The sequence below is a fragment of the Symphodus melops genome (assembly GCF_947650265.1).
Source record: "Symphodus melops genome assembly, chromosome: 11".
NCBI lineage: Eukaryota > Metazoa > Chordata > Actinopteri > Labriformes > Labridae > Symphodus > Symphodus melops.
Genome location: NC_136701.1, coordinates 10,743,560 through 10,764,868, shown reverse-complemented (window position 1 = coordinate 10,764,868; position 21,309 = coordinate 10,743,560). Strand labels below are relative to the sequence as shown.

The following is a 21,309-nucleotide window of genomic DNA, read 5'->3' as shown; positions in this document are numbered from 1 at the left end:
TAAATAGCAACACAAATCTTATATGTTTGGCTTGTAAAGCCTGTGTGTATTTTGCATTAACATGAAAGGCCTGTAAGATGGAATTCAGGGTGTGTTTTTTTTTTTGGCGAACTCATTGTCTTCTGGGCCAATCGGCGTTTACGACAAGTCCTTCCGTGGAAGTCCTGAAAACTTTTTATGGGATTGCGTTTAATAATGCACGGCGTTTTAATCACTTTATAATGCTCTTAATGCACCTGATTGACGAGTAATTGCCGAGCTGAAGAGGTTCATTCAGAACCCGACAGTCAGAGCATTTACATCCTTTCCCTATCCTCTCACTCTCGCTCTCCTCTTTCATCTCCGCGGCCCTGCGCTCGAGATGCCTTTTTTGTTAGCTCCCACGAAGCAGCCTTTCAACATCCCAAGGCCACAATTTTTCTGAGAGCAGCGCACTTGTACGAGCGTCTGTCTGGCACTGCGAGTGGATGTGTCGGGGAGAGAGTTGAATGAGCAGAGAAAAAGACACACGCTCACCATTGTTGCTCAGGCACTCGAGAGATGCGCGGCGGGGTCGAGAGCTAGCTGGTGCCGCGCGGCTCATCTGAAGGTGCCGCCTGCTGTAATGGACTCTTACAGATAGACTGCGAGATAAGGAGACACACTATACGGCCGCGCCGAGCTGCACAACTCCTGCCGCTTGCAAACCAATACCTCCATGTTCATTGTAATACTTACTCACAGGACCACTGCACTTGACATTGGCTCGGAAAGTGCTGGGGTAAAGTCTCCCAGCTTTATGTGTTGTTGAATATTTAAGTGTTTTGAGACGGTGACAGGTCTGGCTTCTGAGGGTTTAGGTTGTTCTGGTAACTGATGCGCCCGGCGTCATAAGACACTACAGAAAAGGTCTTCACTTCAGTCATGAATGTGCTGATTAGCAGATGCAATCATTTAAAGAAGACGGAAACCTAAATCCACGACAGCCTTCTCACTGTGTAATGAAAGAACAGCTGAATCCTACAGGGACATCAGTTAGCTTTAACAGCATAATATTAGCATCTGTGCTAATGTTTCAAGCTGCTAGCGATGATAGATAGGAAAGCAAGTTGTCATGCCTTACTCGGTTACCTTGCTATATGAATCCCTTTGGAATACAAGGCTTGTTCTTCCCTCTCTGATTCAGCCAACTCAAACATGTTAAAAACTCAAGCGTGCATACAAGCGTGTACGGTCTCGAGCGTTGTCTTTTTTACTAATGTCGATGTTCTAAAAGTTACTCATCTTTATTTTTTACCCAGATTCTTCTTTCTGGAAGAGACTTTCAACTTTAATATCACAAGTGTTGTTTCAAGCTACATTTCCAGAAGGTGTTACCATTGTCCTGTTAGCTAGTGTTACCATTGTCCTGTTAGCTACTAACCTGAGCGCGTTGGTTCTCCAGGTAATTATTCTCAGCACCGATCACAGTCCGGTGACAACATCAGGAAATCTGCTCTGTAGAGGAAGCATGAAGACATTTTTTTTTTTCAACCTTGTCCTCATCTGTCTTTGCAACAACCTCAACATTTAAACAGGAAACGTTTCCTTGACGCGCAGTTAATGGATGAAGTTGTGACAAAAGGCAGAAGCTCACACAATGATTCAAAAGGGAGATGTGTCTGAAAATAGAGTGGAGTAACTCTGAAACTAACTGTTAAACTAGAAACTAAGTTTGACTTTCTTCCGGGCGTTATGTCACTAAGCAGCTTCCTTGTTCCAAATGTACTTGCTTGCTGTGCCAGCAGCACAGATGCTCTCATTAGATGACCAGCGCGTCGTTCCTCTGTATGATAATTATATCTAATTAACCGTCTTGTGCACAAGGGGCACTGGGAAATTGAGTTAAACAAACCCTGGAATTGTTACTGCAGGTAAATTGAGTTCAGGATGGAAAAACGCTGTGAGTTAAAAGTCATGTTAGTATCAGGTTATCTCATTGTGTTGGTTTGAACTTTCAGGATTAATATCAGCGGCATGTTGACCTATCTAAGGCCACTTTTTTAGAAGCAGCACGCAGTCATTATTAACTGTGTCATTGCTCCAAATAATGACTCATTATGTGCGGTATGTTAGCAGCAATAAAGCACAATCATGCTTCATTTGCGTCATCTCTCTCTGACAAAACCATCCATGAAGAAAACAGAGGTGTGACAACGTCCTCCTCCATTGAAGGCCTCCTTTTTATTTTTTAACCGGAGCTCCTAGCAGGCAGTCTCCCCTCTAACCTGCCCCTCCCCTCTGAGCTTTGTTCTCTGTTGCTCCCTGCAGGTGAAACTGATGAAATACGTCTGTAAACAGCTGCAGTGCAAGCAGAAAGTGCCAGAGACAGAGAGGCCCGAAGCCCTAGACCGCTATCCACACTTAAGAGACTGGCTACGGACCATAAATCTACGAGCGGAGCTTATTGAGGTAGGTCACAAAAGTTGTTCTCTCTCTTTGTCTGTGACACACTGTGACTGCTCATGTCAATGTGGAGTCACTGTGTGTGTACCGAGTACGCTATTTTGAACCCAAGGGAACATCTTGTGTTGTTTCTTTCTGGAAGAGAAGCCGTTGTTTTTGGAAGTAAATGTGCTAATTAAACTTCAACTCATTAAGTAAAAAGAAAACGTTCCATGGTTATTTCCAGACATTCTATACAATCAGTTTCTTTTATGAGTCCTGTATAAAAGTGGAGTCAGAGTAACATCTCCTTCTTTAGACATTCTTCTTGCGGTTTCAAATGATTCCAGCTCCCAGCCTGCTGCCTCTCATACCTCGGTGCCATGTCAGTGAGACTGGAGAGGAACTTTCATGCGAGTGTGTGAGAACACTCTCTTTGAATAGAGAGTAGTTGAAGCCTAAACACATACTGGATTAATTCAGCCTTTTTTTTTAATGTGCTTTAAAATGTGCAAGCTTGAAGTAGACGCATGCATGCATGTCTTCTTTTTTTTTTTTTTTTTTTTTGTCGAACCTAAAACTACTTCTTCAAAGGTTCCATCACATTTTTGGAAAGGAGATCCAATGACAGTGACAATCAGTCCTGTAGTGTGTCTGGGTTGTGTTGTAGGAAATGATCTGCGTATTGATCGCCAGAGTTTCATCATATGTAACATCCGAACAGGTCAGCCTCCCCACCTGTAATCTGACCTCTGACTTCCAACAGGGATATCCTCATGAAAAAAAAAAAACAATATTATCAATAACATTTGCTCCTCCCAGTGTGCTGCTTTTTGTGATCATGTGGAAATCGAGTCCCTTCACTGAGCTCCTGTTTCCTTTTATTGTTTGTCTTTGTCTGATTTATGAGATAACAGTTCGTTTGTCATCTACGCTGAAATCTATTATCGCACCGTACCAAATGTGCTGTTACACACTGACGGTGTCGAGCTGTGTTGCTGCTGTCGTACTAATGTCCCTCCAACTCTTCATTTGTTTGTAAGATTTCAGTGTTATTTCCTCTGCTTCTCGTCGCCCTTTCCCTTTGCAGCCCTGGACTTTGTTAGTCCATCTCTCAGCTCCTGTATGTTTTCACCGTGCTGTCCTGTTTGTCTTGTATTTGGTGACTTTATTTAACATGTTATTTTTTAATATGTCTCCTAAGTTTGGGTTTTCTTGTATAATTATTTTTTCTGCTTTGTTCTGATTATGTGTCTTGTTTTGGGGGTTTTATCTGTCATGATAAGGGCTGGTTTTTTTGTTTTAAGATTAAATTTCACTACTTACCCTTCAAAGAATTCTGCTCTGTGCTGAAACAATAAACTTTTTTTATGTCTTGAACACCAAGAGGGGGGGGGGGGGATTTCCCAAAACATGTCTATCCGTCATGGAGTAACGATGACCCATTTAGATCAAACATCATAACATTGACATTTCTGCAGAGCATGGACTCAGTCTTCACTGTGAGGCCTGGATTATGTAACAGATGATCCAAAAACAGTACAATGATTTCATGTCGTTTTTTTATTTTTAGTTTGTGTTTTTAATATCTCAAATCCAATCTCTCTCCGCTGTCGTGCTGCAGCCGACATTGAGCTCTTACATAATGTTACATCAGCATGCGGACGCCTTGTTGGCAAGATTCCTGAATTGCCATGTGTGCCTTTCCATGAACTGATTAACTTTGTCTGTGGCTCAACTAATTTTCCTTACCTGGATTAACCGGAGCTAACCGCAGAAGAAGAATTTCAAGACGTCGAAGGAGAGAGAGCACAAAATCCCATGTAGCTGTAAAACTCTCCAAAAACCCAAGTTTAAAAGTGTAGATTAGCCAATTACATTTCTGTTTTCATGAATATATAACATTTCAAAGGTGTATTCAGTTTTGAGCTGATGGTGAGTTGAATATGAAAACACAGTAAGGAGCTACATGTAAACTTTAATCCATTTGATCTCATATAAAGACTTAACTACACAGTACTTCCGAGTTAATTAAAACATCTACAGTCAGATATGCCCGCCTCCAGATCATTAGAAGACCTTTAAAAAGATTCCAGGAAGGAAACCAGCTCCTCAACATTTACAGCCTGTCCAAACGGCACCCGACGCCTGATTCTATTGTTTCCGACTGGAGTGTCCGAACTTGCCCGCGAGCGACGCAGTGTGACGCGGCTCGCCGTTTTTACTCCGACGCCCCGTTTCTACTTCCCGCTCTGTCGCTCGCATCAACAGAACCCCCCCTTCTGTTGATGCGAGCATGTTTGGTGGGTGTGTTAGTGTGTTATTTTTTGTTTTTGTTTTTTTCGGCTCACAGCGAGCCACATACCGACGAGCCTCTGTGTTGTGAGTCAACTGCTTATTTAAAAGAAAGCACCACACATTTGTTTGTCCTCCGTTAGTACTAAAGCACAAGATGTCATTTCTTTGCAAGGGGAGGGGGATACTGAAATTTACATAGCATAGAGTTCAATATTTAACAGATGGAGTGTGGACAGTGCGTGCTCTCTCTTAGGGCACAGTGTTAGGGTTCATTTGAATTGTCTTCTTGGCTTAGGAAGGTTCCCAACTGAATGAAATGCTCCTGAAGTGTTTAAGTGGCGGCCATGATAAGAGCCGTTTGTATTCTTTAAAAGCTAAGGAAAGGTGGGTCAGTGCTTCCTTTATAACCTCCTTTTAACATAGGAAACACTGGACCATCCCATCACACTAAAGTTCAACACTATTCTGTTTCAGGGATCATATTCACAATTTTAAAAACAATATAATCAAGCAGGTTAAATGATTCTATTTTATACACATGGGAAGTTGCCAATGAACATCATTATTATCCCTTTTGAATTATGGAATCATTGGAGCTGCCTCACACAGACACAAGGGAGAATGACACCCGAAGAGCTGGATCCAGCTTTAGGTATGCCTTCAGTCTACAGTAGTGAAGAGCCTTACTGTACACTGTACGTAAAGCCAGATAACCTCCTTCAGGATGATTATTGATAGCTTTTATGGGGGTCCATGCTGGACAAGGAATAAAGTTTCAGTGAGTAATGGGACGACTTGTATGTCACTCAGTTCTTGTCGGCAACATCACTCTCTTCATCAGCACCATCTACTCTTTCACCTTCTCTCTCTACATCACCATCATAGAAGTCGTACCAGTTCCATCTTCGCGTTCTCTCCTCCTGCATACTTAAGGCTGAGGAACGTTCTCGACGTCTTCGACTCCATGGCGAACTTGCCGCTTCAATCTCAGCAACATGTTGATTCTGGTGCTCCGGGTTTGGGTTGTCAGTCGGTCCAAACACCCAGTCCCAGTAAGGTGCTAAGCATCTGTGCCTCCTTTCCTCCTTCTCATCTTCATCGTTCTCTTTTTTTCCTCTTCTTGGATTGTTCAAGGACAGGGGGGCGACCTGCTCCTCAACCCAGTGTGCCTTATTACAGTGCGCTGCGCTGGCATCATCAAAGTAGTCCTCAATGTCATTGGACTCAGTGTTCGGTTAACCTGAGCCATCACATTCAAATTGCTGATGGGGAAATGGAGGCACCTTCCTCACCAATACGTGTTGGCTCTGAACGATCTTCTTAAGTCATCCCCATCAGGATGATCACTTCTGGCATGAAACTTGTAGAAGATGAGAAACTTCTGCAGTGTCTATGAAGCGACTCAAACAAATGTAGGCTCATAAAGGTTACCTCTGAGGGCCAAAGTCCTGATGATGTCATCACATCAAAACCAACAAATCAAACTGATCCGAAAACTGGTTCCACTGGTTTTGTTTCAAGTTCCATCTACTGTTTTCTGTATAAATGTATAAATTAACTTTTTTTATTATTATTTAACCAGGAAAAGTCCCATGGAGATTAAGAATCTCCTCTAACAGGAGCGTCCTGGCCAAGACAGGCAGCAGCACAATCTACAGGGTTCCAGACATAAAAGACTAAACAACAATGAACATAAATAAAGGAATCACAAAATATATGGACTTCATCAAATTTAGTCATAAATCAACAAGAAGACGATCAAAAACAGAAATCTGAGACCAAAGTGAATAAACTGCACCAAGAAGGCCACAGTAAAGCAGCCTGTACAAGCTCTGATGCTCATCATAATAAAGTTTGAATGTTACAGTGAGTGAGTAGGTGGGGGGAAAACTGAGAGCTTACAGCCACTTTTAAATATCACATCACTCACCCATGCGTGCGTGCGTGTGCGTGTGCGTGTGTGTGTGTGTGTGTGTGTGTGTGTGTGTGTATATTCAGGCTTCCTTTTGCTGATAGTGTACACATGAGTGTGGGAGGTTGCCCTAGTTTTCTGATCAGTGTTTGCCCTCTCAGAGCAAGGCTTTGACCTGGCTGATAAGTGATTGCGTACTTCCCATGTCACAAAAACATCCTAAAATCACTGGGCTGTCTCCTTTTTTTTTTTTTTCTCCCTTTCACAAAATATCTGTGCTGGGTATTTTTTATTTACCGTATCACTAAGTGAAGACTACATAAACAGAAAATACCAAAGGCCTGTAGGTCTGTGATCATACAGATGATCATTTTCCAGAGCTTGTCCTTTTGGTTCTTGGTGTCTATTGAAACTCTTTCGACTGGTGTAGGCTTTTACTGGACAACAAATGGAAATAAGAGCAATAGATGTGTGGAAACAACTAGCTTAGTCTACTTAGCATTAGCATTCCCCTCCTTTACAACCTCTTCTTGAAATTCAAACTGCTCACTTAACAGTTATCAAGTAGCGCCACTTTAAATGTAAAATATAGATTTCAGATACTTACAAAGACAGTGCAACAATTATTCAATACATGGATCCATAAAAGAATTCAAACAACAACAATAAGCTGTTGTATTTTTCAGTAAAAAATTTGAATTTTCAATGTTAGAATTTTAGTGCCCCACCGATTTGGGTTTTTTGAGGCCATTACCGATGTTTACATTGGGGAGAAAAAAAGATCCAGATATTCATAATTGATCAGCCGATATCTTTCTTAGAGCTATCCATTTTTAGAGATAGCCAGATATAGATATATATTTTGTGTTCATCCCTCCGACTTTCACACCGTTGTAGAAAATAATGAACGTAAATGTGCAACCTCTAGTGTAATCCAATTAAAATGAAAATGAAATGCTATTTGATGGGTGAAAATATCCAGTAAGATCTGCTAGAGAATTAGCCGATACTGAGAGTCTCTGAATATATAACATTGGAGGGTATTATCAGTCAGGCTCTAGAATTTACTGCTTTTCTTTTCCACTTATAAAAGTCAAACCAAGTCGAGATGTCCCCTTGATCCCTCTGATTTCTTTATGAGCTTTATTTTAATATTTTCTTGACACTTTATGGACTAAGTGATTATTGAAAACACTTTGACTTCTCTGCTACTCTACAGATACAATCACATTATTCATTGTTGTTATAAATTAATTTTTCCAACATAAATTTCTTTCTGCTGTTGCTACGAACGACCGATCCTTGTTCAATCATTCTCACAGTTCATTTTGTCGCTGTTTTAAAGTCTTCTGGTTTGATAGTTGTTCTTCATACAAATGATTGGCTGTATGTTGTCACATGATGTAGACGTGTATCTCTTCAGTGTAGGTATTTACATAATTTAGTTTCTGTATTGTAAAGTCTAATCACATTTGAACACACTGACAGTATGATTTGTAAGTCAAACTAGCTTGTGTTGTAGTAACTCCTAGCAGCCATGTAACTGTGCTTTTTTGGATTTGTTCTATTTTTGAAGCCGAGCTGTGTGAGCCAGTCAGTCTGCTTCCCACTCTGATTTTGCCAAACTAAAAGAATCCTCCACAGTACACTGTTACGTGTGTGTGTGTGTGTGTGTGTGTGTGTGTGTGTGTGTGTGTGTGTATGTGTGTGTGCCTTTGTACAGTCAGTCCCTCTAAGACGGCACTCTACTTCAGCCTTTGAATCAATGTGTAAATCACCACTGAATAGAAATTCAGATGACTCCAAAAGTATTTAACAGATATGAACGTGTGGTTCATATCTGATCTTAAAGAGTCTTTTCTGACTTACACTTGAACTCAACATGTCTGATTTTGCACTTCTTTTTTTTGGGGGGGGGGGGGACTCATTTCAGTTGTTTGGTCGACATCCAGTCCTTTGTTTTGATTACTCCATATAGATACAGACATACAATCACACCAGTATTACTGTATAATCTGCATGTATCTCCCTGATAAGTGGAAGGAGTCATATGTGAAATGCCCCCAAACAAGCAGGATTACACTCTTGATTTCCAGGAACAGTGCAAGTCAGGGGTTGTATGACCTACTTTATATTGTACCACGCTGCCCTTTTAGTGCTGACTTACTGCAGGCCATGTTGGTGAAACCATTTCAGTGTGAAAGAACTTTCAACAGAAGGGTTTTTTTATTGATGTTCTACGGGGGAAAAAATCATTTCTCTTTTGAGACAGATGTGATCATTTGTATGTCAACACTCCTGTTAGCTTAAAAAAGATGGCCAATGGACATATTATTTCTGATCATACACTCTATGTGATTTGCCCCCTTTTTCACTGTGTCTGATTGTTTTCCTGCTCTCTTTACATCATGTGTCGAGCTTTTGTTTTTGCTCTTTGCTTTGTCGTTGTGGATGCTGACTCACACTGTCACTGTATTTTTTCCTTTGCAGGCTGTAGCAGCAAAGTTATCCCTGGATGCCTTACTGCAGATGACAGGCGCTCAGGTGAGGGATACAATGCGAAGACTCGGCTCCAGTTCAGAAGAATGTGCCAGGCTCAGTGCTGCCCTCTCCTGTCTGAAGAGCGCAACTGAATCAGGTATGTCTTCGTCCATGAGAGCGTCATTGATGAAATGTATCACATTGTTATCCATCTTTGAATTTCTACTTTCTGTGCTGGGTTCTGTCCAGGAGGGGAAATGAGGGAGGACGCCAGTCTGTGGTTTTCTGAGCCCACACGGAGGGACAGTGGCTCTCTGCTGACTGCAGACCAGCTATCAAACCTGGGGACTCCTCTCCGGGCTCACAGCCCCTCACCTCTTGCACGCCCATCCACCATCCACTCCACCCCTTCCACCCCCAGCGCCACCTTCCCCCATCCCCGTTCAGGCTCCATGTCGGCAGCGCCCACGCCGGACGCCCTGGCATCACATATCCACAGCGACAGCCCTCTCACGGATCCATTCCCCATGTCTTTCGCTCGCACAGCCAGGCTCCACGGACACACCTCCACCCCTCCCATCACCCCGCCCTCAAAGCGACGTCACAGACTCAAGCCCCCCTGCACCCCTCCGCCTCCGTCCCGCAAAGTGCTGCATCTGCTCCCCAACATCACCCTGACGCGCAGCAAAAGCCACGAGTCCCAACTGGGCAACCGCATCGAGGACCCACCCACAAACAAGTAGGTGCTCACAGAGCTCTGACGACTAACACACTGCTACAGAATTTACCTTGTGCAGAGCCTCACAAAAGTAGGTCAGATCACGACTACACGGGAATTCTCAGATCACAGTGTTATTGTTACAGACTTCAGCTGCTGATTGTGTACAGTTTTCAGGCCATTGGGGAGTGTGTGTGTGTGTGTGGGGGGGGGGGATCCTTCCACACGCATTTAATGAAGAACATGTTTGATAAGATTCATAGCTGTATGCCATTTAAACAAAACTAGAACATATTCATGCTACGTGGATGTTCTTGTTTTGTCTTATTTGTCTTTTGGGATTTTTCAAATTGTTTTTTTTTTTTCTTGACGGTTCGGACGGCCACTTTATACACTATGTGAGACAAATTAGTGCACATGATCAATTTGATTACAGAGGTAAGTATTTAAATAAAGCCATCAGTCCTGGAGCACTTTAAAGTTAGACAGTTTATTCCTCTTTAATGCCATGTCTGATACCTGAACTTTGTCAAGGAGTTTCTATTACAGGACACTGCAGTTCACCTATTTAATTTTAGCATTGTGGGGGAATGAATGAAAAAGTCTTACTGGAAAGAAAACATAGCAGGATAGGATGATGTAGCCTACTGAAAAAGACATTGTGGGTTTTGAGTACTTGGGTTACTGTTTTAAATAAACATGTTCCTGAAAGTATCTTCACTCTCTAGTTCTTACACTGTGTTCACACTGAAGGAAAGCTCTCCTTTGATTCATTGGCTCTCTCTCTCTCTCTTCCTCCCTCTTTCACATCCTTTCACATCCTGCCTGTTGCTCCTTTGCTCTGCCTGTATGCGAGGAGCTAATCCCCACACAGATTCCCAGAGATTATGACTCATGTCAAAACAGGAAGTATTTCCTAGGACTAATGCTCCGAGGTGGCAAGACACACACAATCTGTCTCTCCCCCCCTCGTTCCCCCCCCCCCCCTCTCTCTCCCTCTATTGTGATTGGATATCCACTCACAAACCAGCCACATGTTTATCCATTATATCCGGTCTGTTTATGGGAAGCTTTTCTGAAAGAAAAATTAAAAATACTGGCACAGGACGGAGAAAATATGGCTGACATAGATCCAATGCGTCTAACACACCCAGGCCATCCAGCTAGTCTAGTCTGGCTCTGTTCACACTGTACAGTATCTAACATTAGAAAACTGAAGCCAGGTCCCAAGTCCAATAACTATTTGGACGGAATGTAAATAAAATTACACAAAAATATCCCATGCCAATTTAACCTGTATTCTACTAATACCTCATGAAATCATTTGTCCTACCTTCTCTCTAGGTGTGTTAAAAAGAACAAGTTACTCCTGAACATGCAAGTCAACGGGAATGGATGTGAAGACTCGCCTTCCCGTTACCCTGCTGTGTCGGCACGCACCCCTGGGGTCACCCCAGCGGCCACCCCAGCATCCTACACACTGCCCGGCACGCCCACCCTCCTGGAGGAACATAGCACCATTAAGAGTGAGATCCACATTTAGTTTTGGTCACTTGCCCTATTCTGGTAACAACGTCTAAAAAAGGACTTAAATCAGACTTAAAGGCCTGACGAGACGTAGCCTCCCCAGCCCTGCCAAATGTCTGCTTATCCACCTTCAATAATACCCGCCTACCTGATGGTGATTTGAAACACTTCAGATTGATGGTTTAGTAAAACTGACTGTGCCAAAAGTTCAGTCCATTATGTTAGCTTTTAGCCACTCAGTAAGCAGAGTATTTTCTTTCATGACTTCAACTCACTATTTTAACTGATTTCAGACATTTTCAACAGTTGCTCAAACGTCTTCAGATATCTATTTTACATTTAGACCGTTTCACTCTTTTAACAGTGTTTTATATCTGATGGAGATATTTACAGTTCATCAGTTCTCTGAACAGATTATTTAAACTGTATTATTTCAAATGTAACCAATACATTTAACGTATATATCAACTGTTTGTTGTTGACTTCAAGCCAACTATTGAACTGTTCAGTAGTGACTCTTTTAAACTTGAGTGCTCACTTTTTAACCAGCTGTTTCACTGTTAATGATTGCTGAATTATTTATTATTTATGAATTATTTATCATTATTATAATTATTTATCGACCGATATGTAGGATATCTACTAAATTAAATCATAAAAACTATATAATCTGAGATTAAGGAAATATTCTGTGTTCTCTGTCAACAATGCAGCAGCCAGTATGTTGTCCTCCTAACTTTAGACTCCTCTATAAAATGGTCTGGATTTGTTTTGACCAGAGGATGTACAGTAGGTAGTTTTAAGGCTCGCCCACACGGGCTTTTTGGATGCCGGGCAAACAGGAAACAAACAGGTGTTCCAGGGATGGAAGTGGTTCAGCTATAACTGATTTTATCTGACCTAAAAAGCTTCTTTTTTTGTTTGTTTTTCTCATGAGCTCCACAACCAGAAACATGGGTAACATTTGGATAAATGTTAGAGATCCTTTTTCTAAAATGAAGATTTTTGAAGTTTTAAATTTGGGCTACAGTACCCATTTTAAACGCTACATGCCCAAGATCCAATAGTAGAAGTTAATCCTCAATCATTACAAGCCCCCCATTTACTTCTGCTAAAGAGTGCCCTGGGATTTAAGTTACCCTGGTTGGGACTCTGTGATCTGAGTTGTTAGATGCTTTGTTTTTATGTAATTAACCAATGGGTTCACTTAGATGAATCCCAGCTTTTGAAGGTGTAACCCAAACCTCGTATTAAGCCCTTCTCTCCATTCTTTCATGTGTAGATAACGTAGCAGGACATCGCGGCTCTCCACAAGCGGTGAGGAGGGACATTGGCCTTGCAGTCACTCACAGGTATGTCCTAATCTTGTGTCAGAATAAAGCAAACAAAAAACAAAGACTGATCTGTACTACGAACAAAATACTATGTTGCCTGGGTGCCGGTAGCCTAGCGGTTATTGCACACACTTAATGTACAGAGGCTCTGCCCCTTAAAGCAGACGGTCTGACGCCAACCTGTCCCTCACTCTCTCTCGCTCTGATTTCTGACTTTATCCATTGTCGTATCTCTAAATAAAGACAATCCAGAATGGGGAGTAAGTGTTCGGGGATTAAACAGCATATCTTGTTTGTTCAGGTTTTCAACAAAGTCCTGGTTGTCACAAACATGCCAGGTGTGCCAGAAGAACATGATGTTTGGGGTTAAGTGCAAACACTGTCGGTAAGTGGGGCTCTTTTTTTTTTTTTGTTAAGAATGTTTCACTTAACTTTAGATGTTACTGACTGTTTACCAGAAAAGCATTAATACACAGAATAAGAAAACCTTCTATGCAGGTTAAAGTGCCACAACAAATGCACCAAGGAAGCCCCATCCTGCAGAATCTCCTTTCTACCAAGTAAGCTTTGTTTTTGTTTTTTTTTCCTCCTCAAGCTATTGATGGACAAATTGTATCGTGCTAAATGCATATTTTTCTTCTAGTCGCCAAAATTCGGAGAACCGAGTCCGTTCCTTCGGATATAAACAACCCTGTGGACAGGCCGCAAGAAGCCCCGCAGTTTGGCACACTACCGAAGGCCATTACAAAAAAGGTTAGAAAATGCCCATTCTGCTGAATGACTGTATGAAGCTCTGACACCTCTGTATAAACTGTGTAAGCATGCCACACGAGTACAGACTCAAGTTCTCTCTCTGCCACTGACGTGTTTGTACGCAAATACCGACTACATCCGGCTGCATGGATGAGCCCTTCCTGATCAAATATAAAGTGTTTGTTTTGTTGGAGAAGGACAAATAGTCCATTCAAAACATTGTCAAGACGAGCGTGTTATTCTTTCATGTCATATTTATATCAGCTGTTCACATTTAACTGTTAGCTAGCATCTATCAGAAGTCTCATGTATGTTCCTCTCTACACCACCAGGATCATCCTCCAGTGATGAACCAGCTTGACTCTAGCAGCAATCCGTCCTCCACCACCTCGTCCACACCTTCCTCCCCAGCACCCTTTCAGCAAAACTACCCGCCCAGCGCTACTCCACCACCCAACCCCTCGCCCAAAGGCCACCGGGACAGCCGCTTCAACTTCCCAGGTAGGCCTCAGACACACATCTGGTAACGTAGTCTGATACAGATTGTTTCCTCGGAGTTATTTTTCAGTTGAAGAATATTTAATAGTACAGCTCCTTTACTTCTGTCTCTCTCTACTACTAATACTAATGTAATCCACTGTATTCTGACAAGAAATGTTCATTTAAAGCTTCACTAACCAAACATCTCTCTCCCTATCATGCTTGTCGGTCTTTCCCTCTCTTTCTTTCTTTTTTTATAAAAGCTGCCTGTTACTTTCAGCATAGACAACAATTTATCTTCCCCGGTGAGTTGAAATTTCCAAAGTAAAAAATGCTGCGTTGTTATTCCCCCCGTGTTCCATCTCTATCCTCCCTGCACGTTTGCTTTCAGGGTTGTTACTGCAGCCGTCATTTAGCATGATAGCGACTAGGATTGCATGTTGAAACTCAAAGCTAACAGTCTTATGACACCATCTGCTGGTGGTGGTGGGAAATTGCATGAGCAGGCATGTTTTCTCTGTGGCGGGATCGTGAGTTTCTCCTCGAGGAGAAGAGAAGGGGAAAAATACTCCCAGAGTTTAAATTCTTTCTTGAACTTGTAATTGTTTTTACAGATGTCTCCAGTCCTGCTCATTTGCACCCCGACGTACTACAAGACACTGTGTAAGACTAAAAAACAAATGATGACACAGCAGTAATGGATGTTGGTTTTTTTTACCCCACTGATATGAATGATGTGTTTCACAGCAATGAGACGGAGAACTTGGCGGATGACGTTCATTCTGAGCTGGTAGAAGATGAGGATGAGGAGGTAATGTTCCAACATATGGTGACTTTAGAGATGACACTTCAGGTTCAGGTTCTGTTGTCTACCTTAATGGCTTTTTAATCAGTCCTATTTCTGAATAATTCTGGCATCACTGAAAACCAAAATATTCAAAATGACTTTTTCAAAGGAATGTAGGGATTGAAGGTGACTATGGAGCTTGAATAACGATAATAATAATATTAGTAATAATAGTTCCAGGTGGACAGGTCAGAGGAATGTCTAAACAGATGTTTGTTTTGACACCAAGTTGAGTTTTAAAAATGAGCCGTCAAACTCAGTTCTCTCACTGTGTCGAACTTGCAGCACTTCACAACACAGCAAATCTGTCCTCGTAATTCAGGGATATCAGGTTGTTTTTTTTTAGTGAGTACTGTAATATGATGGTTGTAATTTCCATGCTGTTGGAAAAAAAAACAGATTGCAGGGTTTTTTTGTCAGCTCCTCTGACATTTGTTTATTGGAACCAGGGTTGACATGGTTTGGTCATTGTGATGCTGGGGCTTTGATGTTATTAACTTCACAAGGAGAGATGATCAAAATGACTCTTTTATTACAACTGAGAAACAAACATGAAGCTGGAGACAAAAAAAAACAACAATATTTTTTTATTCAGGAAATATTGAAGAGCAGCTGCACAATTTCATATTAATTCAATCCCCAGAAGACAAAATCAACAATTGGACTGTAGGAAGGTGCAGGATTGCCATTTTTTTTGTTTCTGTATTTTTCTTGATTTTATAAGAACAGAAAATTGAGCCAGAACTCCCAACACTTTTCAAATGAACCTATATAAGTCATTGTTTCCCTTTGAGTGCACAGCAGACTAACATGTTCATCTACGCACGGTTGCAGGAGGGAGAGGAGGAAATAGAGGTTGAAGATGAAGACCCTGAAGCGGAGGACGACAACGAAGAAGAGGACGAGGAGAACGAGGACGAAGAAGAAGAAGACGAGGATGAAGAAGGGGACATAAGGATGAACGTTGGCTCAGATGGCGAGATGGAGGGAGATGAGCTTGATGATCTGCCCAGCTCTCGAGGGAACCAGTGGAAGGGCCCCATCTCCCGCAAGCCCAGTCAGACCAGCGTTTACCTGCAGGAGTGGGACATCCCCTTTGAGCAGCTGGACCTCGGAGAACTCATCGGGAAGGTGAGGAGTCACACCTGGACACTCGATACTCAATGTCTTATAGTGCCAGAAGGATTCTTTGCTGAGGCTGTTTGCTCACGCAGGGCCGCTGGGGCAAAGTGCATAAGGGGCGGTGGCACGGCGAGGTCGCCATCCGACTTCTTGAGATCGATGGGAACAATCAGGACCATCTGAAGCTCTTCAAAAAGGAGGTGATGAACTACAGACAGACCAGGCACGAGAATGTGGTCCTCTTCATGGGGGCCTGCATGGCTCCACCCCACCTAGCCATCATCACCAGGTGAGAAAAGAAAAAAAATCCAACATGCCTCCGAAGGGACTTAAATCTGTGCATGTTTCACCTTCTCTGTTCTCTCCTCACAGTTTCTGCAAAGGGAGGACACTGTATTCAGTTGTTAGAGACACTAAGAACACTTTGGATATCAACAAGACGAGACAAATTGCTCAGGAGATTGTGAAGGTAATTCTCTTATCTGCTCCCAAGTTGTCACTGATGAAACTGTTAAATCCCAGACTTAAGATTTAAACCTTTTCATGTCAGCAAACCAACACTGAGGTTATAAATCAGTTAGTCATTTTAATGTCAAATCTGTATTTTCACCGAGCAAAAAAACAAAAAAAAAACACTTAAGTGAAAACGGAAGGTGAATCTCTCCTTCGTTCTCATCGTTTCCTTTCTTCTCCCAGTAAACGGAGCAGTGTCAAATTAACTGCTCTCTTTCTGCGGAGTGATATGATCACACTTAGTCCTCCAGAATCTGTGATAGAAGCTGCTTCCCTAGCAACCGTTTGCTTTTCTTAGCAACAGTGTGTTATTCCTTAAAGTCATTTGCTATCAAGGGATTGTAATCCATTGATATGCTAAAACTAAAAAAAAAAATGTTGGATAAATTATTCTGACTGCTGAGTGTTTAGTAGTGTGAAGAACATACACAGAGATATATATGCCATCACTTCATGAACTCTCTCTTTGTTTTCCATTCAGGGAATGGGCTATCTGCATGCTAAAGGCATCGTTCACAAAGACCTGAAGTCCAAGAACGTTTTTCATGACACCAATAAAGTGGTGATCACAGACTTCGGGCTATTTGGGATCTCTGGAGTTGTTCAGGAAGGGAGGTAAGTAAAGCCACTCGAGAGGCCTTAAATACACAACTTGAGCTGAAGTGCTGTTCACGCTGCCCTGCTATTACCTGGGGACATCCAGTCATTTGTAATAATTGCTCAGAGCCCACAGTGGCTGCAGTTCTGCGGCCATCTTTATTGTCAGCCAGTTATCTCAGTATGTTCAATATTTCCAGCACACTTGTGTTTTTGAATTTTGATCTCAAACGTTTCTCGTGGTTTACTGTCTTTGTGTGGTCTTCATGTTAAGACGTGGATTGGAGATGGATGCTACTCGAGCGAATGCGTCATTCCTACATGATTTTCATCTTCATTTTCGACGTGACTGAAAATGTGCGCTGTCTTTGTTTCTCAGGCGTGAAAACAAGCTCAAGCTTCCTCATGGCTGGATTTGTTACCTCGCACCAGAGATTGTGCGCAGGATGAGTCCAGGTAACAACGAGGACCGTCTTCCGTTTTCCACGGCAGCAGACGTGTACGCGTTTGGGTAAGTGCTTCACTCTGAAACTTCAGATCCTAAAGGCCTGCTGTTCTCTTACACCAGGTTTTTTTTTTAGCTGGAGAAATCAAGTCATGAAAGAGTTTAACATCAGACTAAATATGTATCATTTTGTTTTTCACCTTTAAGCACCATTTGGTATGAACTTCAAGCTAGAGATTGGCCAATCACCAACCAGCATGTGGAAGCCACCATCTGGCAGGTGGGGAGCGGAGAGGGCATAAAGAAGGTCTTGGCGGAGATCAGCCTCGGCAAGGAGGTCACTGTGAGTTGAAAGAGAAGCACGCGTGTCAGTCATTCAGAAAAGGTCACATTTATTCTGCTTGTATGACAAGTAATCCAACAGGCTGTAGAGATGAAGAGATGTTGAAACGTCGTAGGTCAATCATTATTCATCGTCCACAGATCAGCGCTTTGCCCTGTGCACTGACTCCGAGTTGTCGTTTCACAGGAGATCTTGTCTGCCTGCTGGGCGTACGACCTGAGAGAAAGGCCAACCTTCACCCAGCTGGCCGACATGCTGGAGAAGCTACCCAAACTCAACCGCAGGCTGTCCCACCCCGGACACTTCTGGAAGTCTGCAGAGTAGGTATCCAGAAAGGAAGGACGACGTGAAGACACTGGAAATCTAAAAAGTCTATTTATTTATGATCCGTGGGTTTAAAGTAATAATCGTATTAGTGCCTGACTCCAAACCCTTTAAACAATAAGAACTCCTCTGAAGGATATATAGATCTGCAATATTTTAATATATTTTGAAGATAATATATTTAGGTTAATAATATTAAATCATTTCCTTTCATCATAACACAAAACCCAAATACATTCTGTCTCATCAGCATGTTAACGTTCCTCTCAGTTCAGCATCGTCTTCTCTCTAATGAAATGTGAATTTTGTCATTTGAAGTAAAATTGTGAAATATGTAAAGTTGCAATACTTACATTCCCATAGATACATTACTGTCCAGCACTAATCACCATGTAGTGTCACGACAGAAGCGTATTAAAGAGTCGCACATTGTGATTGGGCTATCTGTCACCGAGGGTGGATTTAGAATCAGTCATTGCACTGAACTCTCTGGAAGTTGCATTTAAGTTTACTTTTTTTTTTTTCGTACTTGTGGACAGTAACTTTCCATCGCAACAATGTGCAGATGGTATAAGTCCAGGATAATACTTTTGGAACATAAAAATCATAAAGAATTCCTGCTAATTTAATTTTTTACACGTCAACTATTTCTGTATTCAGCAATTCTCTTCATTTTCCTTTTTTTTTCTTCTCTTAATTCAACATCAACTACACTTTAAATGTTTCCCTCTTTCTTTCCACCTCTTACTTTTAGTTTACTTCTCACACACCTCTAAGAATATAATCAGCCCAACACCAGCATTAAAAAGCCTCCGAATCATTCAGTCTAACTAGCTGATAGAGGACAGATGTCAGCATGTTTTCTTAGAGGAAAATGAAAGGAGTCAAAGGGGAAGTGCACGTCGGTCACACATTGATCAACTGAATCTTTGAAATGTCCTTTCACTAATCTACGTATGTGTGATATCTTGCTACTTTGCATTTATGCTTTCCTCACTATGAAGCCGTTTCCCTCTCACTAACAGTCTAATGTTCGTGTTTTCCTTCTGCTCTTCCCTCTGTTCTTTTTTTTTTTTCTTCTCTTTTTCTAATCCAGGTTGTAGCCGTCACTCTGAATCATAAGCAATGCAAAACAAAGCCTGGGTCTGCCTTGCATGCTCCTGTATCCTTAACTCTTACAGGATTGATCAAAGCATTGCCTCTGCCTGCAACAGACACTGCTTCAACTAATCACCAGTCTGATCTTCCATGTCTAACCGATGCGTTTTCTTGTCGAGATGAGAGGGATTTGAGGAGGAGTGAGGCTTGCCCACCTTTAATATCTCTTTGCCTTCCTTTTGGGTTTGTTACGTATTGTCGTGCGGTACTCTGAGGTGCGTTGAAACAAAAACAAAAAAAAATAAACTGGCTTTGTGGTGTCTGTGCTGGGACTGACTGCTGTGCTGTGGTGTGTGCCAGCTGACCCCTGGCCGGATCCCCTCAACCTTCTCTGTGCTGCTGTGATGAAGCTGCCACGGACCTCACTGCTCCTTTTCTACCTGAAACACGAACGCATAGTAAAACAAACACACACACGCACACACACACCCACACAGCTGGACCTAAAATGTACCCCACGACCAAATGGATCCCTTCATTTCTCTGTGTTTCCCCCCCCTGAGGGGTTGACACATGTTTGACTGGCTGCTTGAGCGATGTTCTCAAACCAACTGCCTCTCTCCGCTCCTCCCTCTGTTTTTAAATGTTTGTGTGACAGCATGTGCCTACCAGCCCATGTCGAGACACAATATGCACTTTGTCATCACTTAAAAAAAAAAAAATAACCATGAAATCTTTAGTTGTTGTTGTTTCGTTTGGTTTTAAATAGTCATATTTGCAGTGTTTTCGTTTCTCTTCAGGAGGCTCTCAGAGGTTTGGACAGTTGTGGTATGCTCACTTTGTATGTTGTCTTCTTGGAGTATAACCTCTTAAATTCACTGTATGTTGGACGCATTCCGAAAAAGGGCACTGATGAAGAATTTTATTTGGATGAAACGAAAAGGAAAAAAAGGTGAAATATTCATCCTTCACAATCCACTTGGGAATAGAATGATGCTGTTTATTTACGATTCAAGTTTTTAAAATACTAATGTCCTCCCATTGAGTGTAAAGTGCACCTTATAGAGATATACGTTATTTTGAAAGATCAGTCTTTGATGAAGAGGAGTGATTTCATTCTCAGCGCAAAAAAAAAAGAGAAATCAGGAACTTGGCGCAAAGTGTCCTATATCGTCCGAAGACAATACCTCTTGTGCGTGCTTGTGTAAACTGTTTGTGGTCGATGGCTTCAGTTGGCGTACTTGTGTCTGTGTTACGTGTGTGGGTGCACTTGCGAGCGCGCTTTGTTGGAATAAGTAGGGTTGGTTTTTGTGAAAGACTGCATTAAACATCGTGTTGCAAATCCAAGGGTATGTAATGTACATACATTATTTAATGTATAGCAAATGAACCTGATTCTTCTAATATTTGTACAAACATTTTATATGTAAAATACATCACAACATTTTTGAATAGGTACTGCTGTGTCTATTACAGATGTGTATATATATTTATATATTTTTCATGTATAAAATCCTGTATAAAAGCTGTAAATTTTTTTTAGAATGGGCCAATACATGTTTTTTTATGTTATTGTAAAATTCATATTTTTGTATTGCATGTGACTACCATTCTGTACACGCAGTTTCTGTTTTCATCCATGAAGGACAATAAAATGAGGCTTGTCATGTTAGAACAGAGTGGACATTGTGTTTACTTCCTGCCTCTCAGTATGACACTTATGGTATCACACATGACACTTTCTTCTCCAGTTTTACATCCAAGCAAAAGATCAAAAAAACAACTCAGTCAGGCTGAACACTTTCAGATGTTGAAACTTTACTTCGTTGCCCGGCTGTGTGAAGTTGCCTTACTCATTTAGGTAGAGGTTAAAAAAAAAAAAAAAAAAAAAGATTTAAACTAGGCTATGAAGGAAGGACACAAGGATTAAAAACGGACAATCAGGAGAGCAACGAGACACAGGTGTGCGTAATCAGGGCCGGAACAAGAGGAGGAACATGACCTTAATTAGGTTGACCTTGTCACCCTTGAGGCAGCGCAACAACAAACAATATCGAAAAATCTTGTCTCGTGCAGTCATGTTTGCTTTGGTAGTTCATATAGAGAAACCGAGA

At 41.8% G+C, this 21,309-nt stretch overlaps 1 protein-coding gene across 2 annotated transcripts in view; it reads left to right on the top strand.

Moving 5' to 3' along the window:
* ksr1a (kinase suppressor of ras 1a) overlaps nt 1-20,870 on the top strand; it is a 28,756-nt gene extending 7,886 nt beyond the window's left edge. Inside the window, exons 2-21 of one of the 2 annotated variants that reach the window (XM_079356618.1) lie at nt 2,290-2,430; nt 9,104-9,251; nt 9,344-9,833; nt 11,157-11,338; nt 12,622-12,691; nt 12,975-13,058; nt 13,172-13,233; nt 13,317-13,426; nt 13,759-13,927; nt 14,170-14,211; nt 14,521-14,569; nt 14,654-14,717; nt 15,588-15,884; nt 15,968-16,164; nt 16,248-16,344; nt 16,870-17,003; nt 17,365-17,496; nt 17,638-17,773; nt 17,960-18,093; nt 19,194-20,870. In XM_079356618.1, the coding sequence (XP_079212744.1) occupies nt 2,290-2,430; nt 9,104-9,251; nt 9,344-9,833; nt 11,157-11,338; nt 12,622-12,691; nt 12,975-13,058; nt 13,172-13,233; nt 13,317-13,426; nt 13,759-13,927; nt 14,170-14,211; nt 14,521-14,569; nt 14,654-14,717; nt 15,588-15,884; nt 15,968-16,164; nt 16,248-16,344; nt 16,870-17,003; nt 17,365-17,496; nt 17,638-17,773; nt 17,960-18,093; nt 19,194-19,200 (2,745 nt within the window). In that variant the 3' untranslated portion in view covers nt 19,201-20,870. The remainder of the gene's footprint in view (nt 1-2,289; nt 2,431-9,103; nt 9,252-9,343; nt 9,834-11,156; nt 11,339-12,621; nt 12,692-12,974; nt 13,059-13,171; nt 13,234-13,316; nt 13,427-13,758; nt 13,928-14,169; nt 14,212-14,520; nt 14,570-14,653; nt 14,718-15,587; nt 15,885-15,967; nt 16,165-16,247; nt 16,345-16,869; nt 17,004-17,364; nt 17,497-17,637; nt 17,774-17,959; nt 18,094-19,193) is intronic. The other variant, XM_079356619.1, reaches the window with a different exon arrangement.
* Nucleotides 20,871-21,309: the final 439 nt, after the last annotated feature.